The 12,822-nt window shown below is 58.3% G+C and overlaps 2 protein-coding genes across 7 annotated transcripts in view; one reads left to right on the top strand and one right to left on the bottom strand.

Annotated features, from left to right (window-relative positions):
- Positions 1-2,177: 2,177 nt before the first annotated feature.
- Positions 2,178-6,754, top strand: MYOG (myogenin). The gene is made up of 3 exons (XM_063356691.1): positions 2,178-2,657; positions 5,805-5,886; positions 6,633-6,754. Exons 1-3 carry the CDS (start codon positions 2,178-2,180, stop codon positions 6,752-6,754), a joined length of 684 nt encoding a protein of 227 aa, XP_063212761.1.
- An 817-nt stretch (positions 6,755-7,571) lies between these two features.
- Positions 7,572-12,822, bottom strand: part of PPFIA4 (PTPRF interacting protein alpha 4) — a 63,898-nt gene continuing 58,647 nt past the window's right edge. For all 6 annotated transcript variants that reach the window (XM_063356347.1, XM_063356349.1, XM_063356350.1 and 3 more), the window contains 5 exons: positions 12,242-12,417; positions 11,956-12,024; positions 10,951-11,128; positions 9,288-9,379; positions 7,572-8,796 (listed from right to left, as the gene is read on the bottom strand). In XM_063356347.1, coding sequence (XP_063212417.1) covers positions 9,321-9,379; positions 10,951-11,128; positions 11,956-12,024; positions 12,242-12,417 — 482 coding nt within the window. In that variant the 3' untranslated portion in view covers positions 7,572-8,796; positions 9,288-9,320. The remainder of the gene's footprint in view (positions 8,797-9,287; positions 9,380-10,950; positions 11,129-11,955; positions 12,025-12,241; positions 12,418-12,822) is intronic.

Here is a 12,822-nt window from a genome sequence, read left to right as displayed (position 1 = left end):
CCCCGCCGATGCTGCCCCTGTTTTATGAAGTGCTAAATGCTTCACCGCTCTCTTCTACGGATCCGCCACGTGCCCCGCAGAGCCGGTTATGTCACCGCCGGGTTCCTCATCCTCCAAACACGCTCTGGCAATTAAAAAAAGCCCATTTATGTGGTAGAGCCAGGGTGGTCCCGCAGGCAACCCTCACCCAGGGACCTGGCCGATGCGCGAGGGGCTCACCAGGGGTCATGCCCACCAGCAAGTGCCACCGATAAAGGTCCCCAGGAGTGAGTCAAACGGCTTGACGTGATGACGTGAGGCTGATGTGAAGCCCTCAGGCGCAGGTTATCCCTCCCTAATGGCTCCGTGCCTGCTGCTGGCTCCTCTGCACACCCTCCGGGACGAATCCTGCCTCTTCCCAACTGCTTTAGTGCTTTCGCCTGACGCAAGCTGGTGCTCCGATTTCTTTCTTCCTTAAGTGTTTTGGGGGTGTGACTGACCCTGGGGAGCACAGAGGTTGTGCCGAGGGTGAAGCTCAAGGCGGCGGGTCCTGCTTTCTTTATTACAGATTTTATAGATGCTAAAACCATGGGGACAGCAAATCCCCAGGGCTGAGACCCCGGGAGAGCCGAAATCAGGATGAGGACGGGTTATAAAGCTCTTGGCCCCGAAGAAATCACTGCAAAGAGAGAAGAGCATCCCCAAAGGCTAGAAATCAACCCAAAGTGAGCAAGGGTGCCGTAGCGGGCGCGGGGAATGCGCCACGGCAAAGCCTCTCCGGGGAGGGGGGATTTGGGGAAGGAAAATCCCGGCAGGGTTGGCCCTGCTCTTTGCTGACATTCTTTCCACTGACCGATCCCTCGGCTGGAATCTGGCCCGGAGCAGGAATAGGAGGAGATGGGAGATGGTTTCTGACGTTCCCGATGGAAAAAAAAAAATAATCCCTTTTGAGTTAAGGACAAAGCTGGAGAGATGCGGTCAAGTGGTTGGAGTCAGCAGGGAAGGGCCGGGGGTGGCTTAAAATCCCACCCACACTGCAGCTCGTGATTGTGCCTCAGTTTCCCCATTGGGAAGGTGGGGGCCATGTGTCTGTGCTGGGAGAGGGGTGCGGCGGGATGGCGCTGGAGCTCTGCTTTATCCACACTACAGAGGCCAGAGATGAGCTCGGATGAGCTGGAACCAGGGTGGGAGATGATCCATTCCCTCTCGGCTCCTCTGCCGGGGCGTGGAGACGCCGGGAGAAGGTGTCCTTTGGGTCTGGTGCATGGGAGAAGCCATGAACATGGACTTTGTGCCAAAAATGCTGCTCTGGGATGAGGGACTTGGCTAGGGACCTTCAGGAAGTCCAGGGTGGAGGAAAGGCTGAGCCCGGTGTGGTCCTGCCCGCTCCTGCCTGCTCCTGCCTGCTCCGTTCCTGTGGGCCAGGCAGGGGGGACGGGCAGCAGAGTGACGGGGCTGGCACCGGGGTGGGTGCTGCTGCACGGCCAGGGGTGCCCATGGGGAAAGGGCCGGACCCGGGGCTGCTCCTGGCATCGGGACATCCCTCCAGGGGCTGGATTCCTCCCCAGGATCAGACCCTTCCTCTGGGACATGCACGGGCGGGATGGGGCCATGGGAAATATGGGGGGGCATGCGGGAGCGGCGTGGGGCAGAGGAGGGTGGGGAGGTGGGAAAGGCCAAAGTGTCGGGTCCCACCACAGAGAAGGCACGGATCCGGGGTGCCCTGGGATCCAGGGGGCCAGCCATGAGGTTGCCGTGGCCGGGCAGGCTGGCCACGAGGCCACCATGGTCTCCCCAAAGCCCTCCCGTAACTGAAGGGACCAGATGATGGAGGAATGCCGAGGGGGGGAGGGGAGCTGGCAGCCACCCGCCGTCCCCGGTGGCACCCCTGGGCTCAAACAAAGCCCTTGTTCGCGGGGCGGCCGAGCTGCCCCCCTTGCCGTGCCAGCTCCCCCAGACCCCCCCCCGGCGCGGTCCGGGCGGTGTAATCCCCGCGGGGAGAGCACGTGAAATCAGATGGACAAGTTTTGATGTGAGGCAGCAGCTTAGGGCGGGCTCAGGTTTCCTTTAGGTTTTCTATATTTATCTCCGTGATTTAATGCCAGCGCCGGGGTTTAAATGGCACCAAGCAGTTGGCGTGGGGAGAGGGAGCAGCCGTCCCTGACCCGCGCACACGTCCCCGAGCCGCCCGCGCGCCCATGGAGCTCTTCGAGACCAACCCTTATTTTTTCCCGGACCAGCGGTTTTACGATGGGGAAAATTTCCTGGGCTCCCGCTTGCAGGGCTACGAGCCGGCGGCTTTCCCCGAGCGGCCCGAGGTGGCCCTGTGTCCCGACGGCAGGGTGGCTTTGGAGGAGAAGGACTCAGCCCTGCCCGAGCATTGTCCCGGGCAGTGCCTGCCCTGGGCCTGCAAGGTTTGCAAGCGGAAGACGGTCTCCATCGACCGGCGGCGGGCAGCCACCCTGCGGGAGAAGCGCAGGTTGAAGAAGGTGAACGAAGCCTTCGAGGCGCTGAAGCGCAGCACCCTGCTCAACCCCAACCAGCGGCTGCCCAAGGTGGAGATCCTGCGCAGCGCCATCCAGTACATCGAGCGCCTGCAGAGCCTGCTCAGCACCCTCAACCAGCAGGAGCGGGAGCAGAGGGACCTGCGCTTCCGCCCCGCTGCCCCCCAGCCCGGGGTAAGTGCTTCTGCACCTCCCCTGGGGCCCCCAAACCTGGGCTGGGGACCAGGGCGGGGGTGATGCCCTTTGGGGGTGTTGCTCTAGGGGGGTGTTGCTCTAGGGGGGTGATGCTCTATAGATGTGCTTGCTGCTCTATGGGGGTGACACTCTATGGGGGTGATGCCCTATGGGGGTGATGCCCTACGGGGGTTACACTCTGTGGCAGTGACAATCTATGGGGGTAACATCCTATGGGGGTGATGCCTATGGGGTTGATGCTCTATGGGGTAATACCCTATGGGGGTGTCACTCTATGGGGGTGGTGATCTGTGGGTGTGACACTCTATGGGGGTGATGCCCAGTGGGGGCGATGCCTATGGGGTTGGCACTCTATGGGGGTAATACCCTACTGGGGTGGCACTCTATGGGGGTAGTACCCTATGGGGGTGACACTCTATGGGGGTGATGCCCTATGGGGGTGGTGGTCTGTGGGGGTGACACTCTATGGGGGTGATGCCCCGTGGGGGTGATGCCTATGGGGTTGGCGCTCTATGGGGGTAATACCCTACTGGGGTGGCACTCCATGGGGGTAGTACCGTATGGGGGTGACACTCTATGGGGGTGATGCCCTATGGGGGTGGTGATCTGTGGGGGTGACACTCTATGGGGGTGACACTCTATGGGAGTGATGCCCTATGGGGGTGACGCCCTATGGGGGTGGTGACCTGTGGGGGTGATACTCTGTGGGGGTGACGCCCTACGGGGGTGACGCCCTATGGGGGTGACGCTCTATGGAGTTGATGTTCTATGGGGGTGATGCTCTGTGGGGGTGATCCCAGGCAGAGGCATCTCGGGCAGCTCCGGGGCACTGGGACCTGCTGGTGGGAGCGGGATCCCCAGCCCTGGGGACAAGGCAGACGCTGCTGTCACGGGCTGGTAAACGTGTCCTGCACAAAGGCTCGGGGCAGAGATGACCCAGGCCCTCTCACATCCCACCCAAAGGGGCCGACAGCCGTCTGCCCCCATGTCCACATCCCTATATTTACGGGTGGAGGTAGCGGGGGCTGCACGGTCCAGTGCTGGACACTGCTTTGAGCACAGCACACGTGCCTGGGCTTGAGAGGGATGAAAAAGGCAAAAAAAAACCCCCACAAAACAAAATTAAATAAAATCAAATTTAAAAAAATAAGATGAAATGAAATGAAATGAAATGAAATGAAATGAAATGAAATGAAATGAAATGAAATGAAATGAAATGATGATGAAATGAAATGAATAAAATATGAAATAAAATCCCCCTGCTCACAGATACAGGCACACGCTCCTGATTTGACCCTACAAAGTGACACAGCCCACAAAGCCACCGACTAAACATCACCGGGGTGTCACCACCCGCTGTCCCCCGTCACATCCTCCAACGTATCAAAGCTCCTGGGCGCAGAACCCGCAGCCTCCTTCCTTTCTCCCCACCACCACGCGATTGCCGGTGACGCAACGTGCCGGGGACGGGGACCTTTTCGGATGGTCGTGTGGCACAGCGACAGGCAGGGGACAGGGGACGAGGGGGGTCGGTGCCGGTTTCTCAGACCGAAGGCGCCGATTCAAAGAGCCAGAGGATGCTCCTCGCAGCGGGTGTGTGTTGCCGCAGCCCCGAGCAGAGATTCTACAAGCCAGGCCCTGTTGCACCGCAAGATTTTGGGGGTTTAACCAAGTTTTTGAGAGATATTTGTATTTGCCCTCAGATTTCAGGGGAGGTGTCTGGGCACGCACTGCTCTAAGGCTTCCTGTATTGAAATATAGAGATCAATATTGATAGAGGTGATATTGATAGGGATGATCTAGAGGTAGGTGATGTAGATAGGTGGAGATGGAGATGGAGATGGAGATGGAGATGGGGATGGGGATGGAGATGGAGTTGGAAATGGAGATGGAGATGGAGATGGAGATGGAGATGGAGATGTAGAAATAGATATAGATGATACGGATATGGATATGGATATGGATATGGATATGGATATGGATATGGATATAGAAGGACTTCATAAGAGGCACAGAAAAGTGGGATTCATGAAGACTCATCTCCTTTCAGGTTAAGGGATTTAAGGACCAAACCAACAGGTACGCAGGTAGCCCAATCTTTTAGAGCTGAATAAAGGACCAAAAAAGCTTTTAGGCTCCATCCTATACATTCCTGGGACTTCCCGGTGTATCCACTCGGGTTGGATTGGGGTGGCTTTGTCAGCTGCTCCGGCAAATGGGCACAAATTATCCCTCTCAAGCCCACAACCCACACTGAGCGGTTCTTGTGTCACTGGTGCTCCGAGCCGTCCCTTCTCCCAGGGGTTCACGTATTGAGTATGAAAGCCAATATTTTTGGGAAAAAAAAAAAACAAACCACGTCTGTAAGAATTTCCTACTTTAGTGAGAAATAAATCCAAGCGTTAATTAATTAGCTTGTGCTGCCATGAGCTCGTAGACCCAAAGGGCCATTTCTAGCCTGCTACAAACAGTTGGATCCTTGGGTTTGCTCCTATAAATCATATTTTGGGTTTAACATGGGCTGGCATCCGCTTCCAGAAAAAGACGCGCACCAAAAAAAAAAAAAAAAAGTTAATTCAGAGCTTTGCTGAGTAACGTTCTCATTTTTCAGGCTGTCAGCTCTTTTCTCTGAAATGGCCCTTCAGCCCCAAATCCACAAATCAACCTGCTAAAAGTTCTTCCCCAGAAATCCCCGTGGGATGGCCGGAGGGTGTCTAGCCCGCCTGTCATTTTTTATGAGCCTGATTAGGTGTTTTTTCAGCAAAAAGCTGTTCTGCCCAAGGGTGTTTGTCCGTCTCTAACCCTTTCTCATAGTCACTGGGCAGAGTGAGACTTTTTTTTACCTGCAGTGAGCAGATGGCCCCATTTCTCCTCTGTCCAGAGCCCAAAAAAGTGTTTTTTCAGCCTTTATGGTTAATGAAGCATCTGACCCCCACGGGTTCTGGGGACTCGGAATGGTGTCGGCTCCTCCAGCCACTTTCCAGGTGGGAAGGGATGTGCCCATCTCTGCAGGGGCGTTGTGCTGCGGTGATGGGGCAGCCCGGGGAGTTTTTTGGGGGGGGCTGAGTGGGGTTTGGCCGGGCTGGAGGAGGCGAGACCCACGGTGGGCATCTGGGCTCCCTGCAGGCAACCGGCGAGTGCGGGTCCGGCAGCTCGTCCTGCAGCCCCGAGTGGAGCAGCCAGCTGGAGTTCGGCACCAACCCCGCGGGTAAGGTCCCCCCGGCGTCCCGCAGCCGCGCCGGGCTCTGGGGTGGGGGGACAGCAGCGGGGGACACCGCCGCCCTGGGGCAGAGCATCGCTGAGCCAAGCAGGGGATCCTCCGAGCAGAGGACAAAAGGAGCCTTGTCCTCCTCTCCCCACCCCGCTGTTCCGGAGAAATGAGCTCATAAATCCTCCAGCGCTTCCTTGGCTCGGTGCTCGGTGAGTTCAGGCTTCTCCCGCTGCCTGACTTCCCCGAGACACCCGCTCTTCCTAAGCCGAGGAATCGAAGTGCAGCACCCCGGGACCCCGGCGGCTTGGTCCCCATCGAGGGTTCGTCCATCCCTGTCCCTTGGCTTGGCTTTGCCCGCTGCGGTGCTGAGCATGGCTGAGCGTGGCTGAGCACCGCTGCCCCGGGCTCCTTTCCCTCCCCACACCCCCCTGCAGCTGCTCATTTTTTTTTCCATTATTGCAGTCCCTCCCCCCACCCCCCCCCCAAAATCCACCTGTTTTTTTCCCCCAGAAGGTAGAAACTTAAATCTCATTTTCCAACGGAGAATAAAACCTTAAAAACATCCGAAAGTTTCACTCCCTCTTGCCCTCCCCAGGGGAAGGTTTCATCCCCCCGTCACGGTGGGAGCTGGGAGGGGGTCCCCAGGTCACTCCAGCCACGCGGGGGATCGTGGGGTCCCCCCTGCCGTCCCCAGCACATGGTCCCCGTCCCCAGCCGAGTCACCATCCCCTTCCTCTCTGCAGATCACCTCCTGGCTGACGACGCGGCGGAGGACCGCAACCTCCACTCGCTCTCCTCCATCGTGGAGAGCATCGCCGTGGAGGACGTGGCCGTGACGTTCCAGGAGGAGCGGGTCCAAAACTGAGCCGGCGCAAACCCCAGCGGCTCTTCGAGCTGGTAACGGGGTGGGAATAAGATGCCGGAAGGGTCCAGCCGCTGGAAATCGTATTTACCCCTTCGGCGTCATGGACTGCACCGCTGAAACCACTCGCCTCCTTTCCCACTCCTGGCTAAAGGCCCCCGCTCGGCCAGCCGAAAATAAATGACGGGGAGAGGTGGGATTTCGGCAGCGCCGCGGCCCCGCGCCGGTGGTGGCCCCGGTTCCCCTGGGGGCAGCTGCCCGGCGCCGGGCTCTGCTCCGCTCCGCTCCCTGCGTGGGGGCCGTCGGTTTTTGGGGGCCAATGTGTGTGCTGGGTTCGCTTGCTGATACTGTTTTTGCAAGATGCTCTTCGACCAACGTCACTCTCCGGCTGGTGTCTCACGGGCGCTGAGCCCCGCGGAGGCTCCCCGCGCCGTCTTTTTTACTGACCGCTGTGTGGAATTGCCATTTGGGTTTTTTTTTTTCTTTTCTAATTATTATTATTTTTGCTAACTTATTTGTTTTTGTTTGTTTTTTTTTTTTAAATAAAGGCATTCTTGTTTGAATGGCTCCGGGCTTCCTTTACCGCTGCCCCCTCCCCCTGCCCAGGTCTCCCCTAATTCCCAGGTTGGGGATACCAGAAAATCCAGCCGTGGGAACTGGATGTCCCACACTTCCATCAGCCCTGCAGAGACCAGTGATTTCACTGGTTTGCAACTGGGGCTCAGCCCCGTGCCCCAGAAACTCTCAGGGGAGCTAAAGATGAATTATATTTTTAATTTGGGCTCCAGAAAGAAGGCTCAAGCCGGCACTGTTTTAAAATCCTGTTTATTGGAACACACATACATCCTTTCCTGACCCGATCCAGGGTTTGGAGTCCATGCAGTACCAATAATATGACGAAAGAAACAGGGCATCGATATAAAGGGCTCACCGACTCTTCAAATTAAAAAAATATTTAATACTGTATTAGGCAAATAATACACCGAAAAGACATCGTGACTGTATAGCCTCTCAGATATTGCACTTCCAGACAGCACATGATAAGTATAAGGTCATTCCAGCCATCAATAAATATCACATCAGAAATAGGGGCCACACAAGGCAAACGTGGCATGAGGAGACGAAGAGATCCTACCCTACGGGGAAGAAATGGGAAGAGTTAAGAGCCTCCTGGATTGATCCCTGCCCGTAGCTCGGAGGCAGGAGGGGAGAGCATCTCCTCTGCACCCGGAGGGGAAGGGACGGGTATGTCCCGGGGCGATGGGTGCCCCCGCCGTGTCTCCCCAGGGCGCCCAAGGAGCGTCCCCCGTCCCGTGGGTGCCAGGTACCGTCCCGGCCGGCAGCGAAGCCGTATGGGGCGGTTCCAGCCCTTCCCCACGCAGCCCTTCGTGGACCCGCCGTGCAGGCGCAGCCTCCCCCCGCCTGGCGTCCGGCAGCACCCAAAGCGCAGCACCCCGACCGCCCGCCCCTTGGCAGACAGCCACTCTCCTTGCCCCCACGACGGCCGGTCCCTGCTCCGTCCTGTGCAGCGCCGACCCCGGCACTGGCCCCGGTTTCCCCTGGGAGCAGCTCCTCGCCCGGCCGCCCCGGCGTGAGGATTTTCATGAGCCTGAATCTTCCTTGGCTTCGAGTCCTGCGGGCAGCGGCGTCCCTGATGCCCGGGGCTTGGCTGAGTCAGTGCAGCAGCCCTCAGCCTATTGGCAACACGAACCAGGCGGAAGAAATGTTTCCAAACACGGCAGCCCACTTTTCGGGTGCCTCCGCCACTCCGCTGGGTTGTACCACGCTTCTGCCAGCGCCGGAGCCGGCACCCAGCGAGCGCAACCGTAGCCCGGCCAGCGCGGGGAGAGGTGGGTGGAGAAGCCACAGGTGGGAGCCACGGGGAGCCGGGGGAAGCGGTGGGTGCACAAGCAGAAGGGAGGGACAGCATCCTTTTCGGTCCACAGCAGCGAGACTGCAGCGTCTGTTGGTTTGGGCCGAGGCGCAGGCTGGGCTCTCGTCCTGAAAGGCAGCCAGCACGTGGCTGTCCGGATAGCGGGGACGTGCTGAGAAACGAAGCGGGAAAGGTCTCGTGAGGATGCGGCTCAGCTCCACCCGTGCACCCGCAGGCCACCAAACCCAGATCGAGTCGGTAATGGATCCTCCTGGCAGAGAGGAGACATGCCCCGGGGTACACCAGGGTCCCAGGAGACTCTCTGAAGTGCTTGACTATCCTTCCCTCACCCCAGTGGGCCTCCCCCCCGCCATCTAGGATGGCATCCTGGGGTCCCCAGTGGAGCTGTGTGTCCAGGGACTGGACAAACGGTACGTGGTTGGGATGCTGAGCATCCCTCCTGCACCATCTCAGGGTCCTGTGAGCCTCAGGCAGCAGCAGGCTGGTCCCCCACCACTGAGGTCTCCATGGTCCACCATGGCAAGGCAAACCTTGGTGACGGCAGACACCCTGCCTGGGTGATGCCGGGCAGAGGAGGCTGAGCCTCGTGCTCTCCTCTCGGTCCCCATCCAGCTCCGAGGCCTCGGTTCTCCTCGCACTTACCCAGGGCCGGGCTGGTTCCCGTCACGCTGACCCTCAGCAGGAATACGTCCGGACCGTGGAGGTCTCCAGCCTTGGTGACCCAGAGGCACCAACTGGAAGGGAGTCACAAATCAGAGCGTGCAATTAGCAATTGCTCCAATTAGCCCTCAGCTTCCCACCAAAACATCTATTAGGCAGCATCCGTGCACTGAAGCCACATGAAGATGAGCGTCAAAGAGGTCAAAGAGGGACATTTGGCCAGCTCGGATGCTCCCAAGGCTCCAGGGTTTTGGGAAAGTTGCCTCTTGCCATCCCTGCTCTTGGGCCGCGAGGTCCCTGGTACCCGTGTCCGGGTGCTGTCAGACCTGGGGGTTTTGTCCCAGCTTTCACTGTCCTCAGACAGGTGGGAATTGCAGCTTCCAGGGAGGGGGTGGAAAAGTTCGAGCAGAGGTTTGGCCCAAACCGCTGGATGGAAAGCTGTGAAATCTGAGCAAATCTGGAGCCAGAAGGAGAGCTGAGCCCAGGGCTTGGAGCCAGAGGGCGAAAGCACAAATTTTTAATTCACATTCAGTCATTTCTGAACCTGCTGAAGCCAGGTCTGAGCACTGGGGATGTGGCAGGTGGCTTGGGACAGTGGCACCAGCGTACCTGGCGCAGGGAACAAACCGGGGTGACCTGCCTGGAGCTTGTGCCTCCCTACAGCATTGGAAGGGACGGAGAAAACTTGTAGAAGGGAGTCGCGTGGTGGTGGGGCAGAGCCTGGGACACGCGTGCTCGGCTAAAACACACGTGACAGCCAGCAGCACGGGCAGCACGCGTGTCGAAGCTGGTCCCTGCCAGCCCTGGGTGAGCAGCTCCTCAGCAGCGCTCGGACTGAATTGAGTTGGTTAATTCAGGCCCTTTGGGGATGGTTTCCAAAAGGCAGGATGGCCCAGACTGGGCTGCTGCTTCCCGACAGCCCCCAACACTATCCCAGCAGGCTCTGACCTGGATGCCAACCCCAGGGTGGGTGACACGTATCCCCAGCTCACACCCCGAGCCAGCCCTCTCCCTTGTCCTGCTGGTTTGAAACAAAGAAATCACACACAGACCAGAGTCTGAAATATCCCGCCTGAAAAAAAACCCGTTTACAGCAGACAATGGCTCAAGGATTGAAGGATTTGGCATCACAGGTGATCAGTAAGACTCTCTCCCTCTCCTCTCCTCTCCTCTCCTCTCCTCTCCTCTCCTCTCCTCTCCTCTCCTCTCCTCTCCTCTCCTCTCCTCTCCTCTCCTCTCCTCTCCTCTCCTCTCCTCTCCTCTCCTCTCCTCCCCCTCTCCCTCTCCTCTCCTCTCCTCCCCTCCCCTCTTCCTCTCCTCCCCTCTTCCTCTCCTCTCCTCTCCTCTCCTCTCCTCTCCTCTCCTCTCCTCTCCTCCCCCTCTCCCTCTCCTCTCCTCTCCTCCCCTCCCCTCTTCCTCTCCTCCCCTCTTCCTCTCCTCTCCTCTCCTCTCCTCTCCTCTCCTCTCCTCTCCTCTCCTCTCCTCTCCTCTCCTCTCCTCTTCTCTCCTCTCCTCTCCTCTCCTCTCCTCTCCTCTCCTCTCCTCTCCTCTCCCTCTCCTCTCCCCTCAGCACATCGTTCCCCAAACACACCGCAGGGTCCAAGCCGGGGTGGGAGAGGACCCCAGGGAGAAGGGGGGGACCTACCTTCTGGGGGCATTTTCTTGGCAGGGGCAGCAGGAGGGGGCAAGGGCACCAGGCTGGTGACACGGAAGCCGGCGGGCAGCGTCTCGGCCGAGCCACTGAGCATGTTGATGCTGTGAACGTCTCGCGGGCGGAAGCGCTTTCGCCAGGACGGGGTTCGACGGAAGGTCTTGTCGTCGCCCTGACAGGGAAGAGCAGGTCACGGGCCTGGCAGCAGGACAGGACCTTCTGCCTCGGCGAGACACCAGCACCGCTTCCACCTAGCTGAGGGTGTGCCCGTACATGGAGACCAACTCAAACAGTACAGAAGTGTGTGATCAAATTGGGCCAAAGACACGGGAGACCTCTCCAGGATCCCACCACATAGGCTTCCTCCTTTCCAGCTTCTCTCCGGCCTGCAAAGATGCCTTGGAGACATCAACGCAGAAGCCCCAGTAAAGACCTCAAGGGACACAGCTACCCTCAGCCAGGTGCGTGCAGCTGGAAGTGCCTGCTTCTCTCTGTGCTCTGAGAAGAGCCCTGGCCAGCTGTGTGATTATATCTCACGGAGGAAAGCTATACGTAGGAGAGACCTGGATGAATTCCCACCTTCCACCTGAACAGCTTTCTGGCTGCCTAACGGGGCATCTCCAACCCACCAGCTTTACCCGCCGCAGATGTGTCATGCCCGGAACAGCTGTGACTCTGAAAGGCAATATTACAGCAGCTGGCGAGGAAAGCCGGGCAGGTCTGCTTGAAATTCAGCCCACCAAGCACGAGGCTAGAAATGGTGCTACAAGACTCCACCTCACCTGCCTCCACAGCCTGGCAGCACATTCCTCATGGCCTTGTCTAATACTTTTAGTTTATTCCGCTGATATTGCTCATGCAACTGCTCTCAAGAGTTTGCGATGAACTATTTGACACCCCTGGGCAAGGAAGGATAGAGCAGAGGTCCCGTCTCTCCTGTTTCTTGCACAAGAACAGGGGCTCAGCATGATCCGGACATGGGAGAGGTTTCGTACTCACATCATCCAGCCTCCGATCCGTGCCCAAGGCCAGCAGGTTGTTAAACTCCCTCTCCAGCACTTGTCGAGCCTGAAAATAACATCAAATGAGTGTTCCCTGTTGGTGGGAACAGTTCCCAGCACAAACCCCCGTCCCAGGAAACCCTGAGAATGGCAGCGAAAAAGCCCCCGCGCCACCCGAGTGCTCTGCTTCGAAAGGCAGAGTTCAGTCGGCGGGACTGGTGGAGTCACACTGCAGCCGCGTCCCACGCTGGTCCCTCCAAAATCCCCCCGGATGCTGCTCTTACCTGCGTGTTCTGCGTGGGGATTTGCAAGACGAGCGCCAGACTGTTGTGGTCGAAGTTTTCGTCGAGGGCCAGGAGCGCCCCGTGCACCCCGCTCTCGGCGAGGTTGTTCGCGTACTCGCGAAGCCCGATGGACTGGATCCAGTGAATGACCTGGTCGTTGGTCCACACCAACACGTCTGCAAAAGAGCAAGGGCATGTCTCAGAGCCAGCTCAGACCACGCTCTTGGTCGTGCGGGGACCTGATGGTGTCCCGACGGCCTTTGGCACTGCCCCAGGCTGATCCTGGCACTCTCCTTCCTGAGCCAGCAGCAATTCTGGGTGCTCAAGTGCCCGGAAGAGCTCACTTCAATTTACCAAACTAAATGCTGAAATAACAGGCAGAAAACAACTGTGAAAATTAATCCTAAGAACCCACGGCTGCTGGTGTAATTAGGGGCATTATCAATAATGAGATGTAATCTAAGCAGCAGCCAGATGCGCAGGGAATCTCAGGACAGCAGGCGAGGAAGGGAAGGCTCAGCAAGCCGGGGGGGTGTCCTGAGCATCTGAAATGGGCAGGAGAAGCTGATCTGATGCTTGGA

This window comes from Chroicocephalus ridibundus, chromosome 20 (genome assembly GCF_963924245.1).
Source record: "Chroicocephalus ridibundus chromosome 20, bChrRid1.1, whole genome shotgun sequence".
NCBI classification, from domain to species: Eukaryota; Metazoa; Chordata; class Aves; order Charadriiformes; family Laridae; genus Chroicocephalus; species Chroicocephalus ridibundus.
Note: the sequence above shows the minus strand (reverse complement) of the source record. Positions and strands in the feature narration are given on the sequence as shown.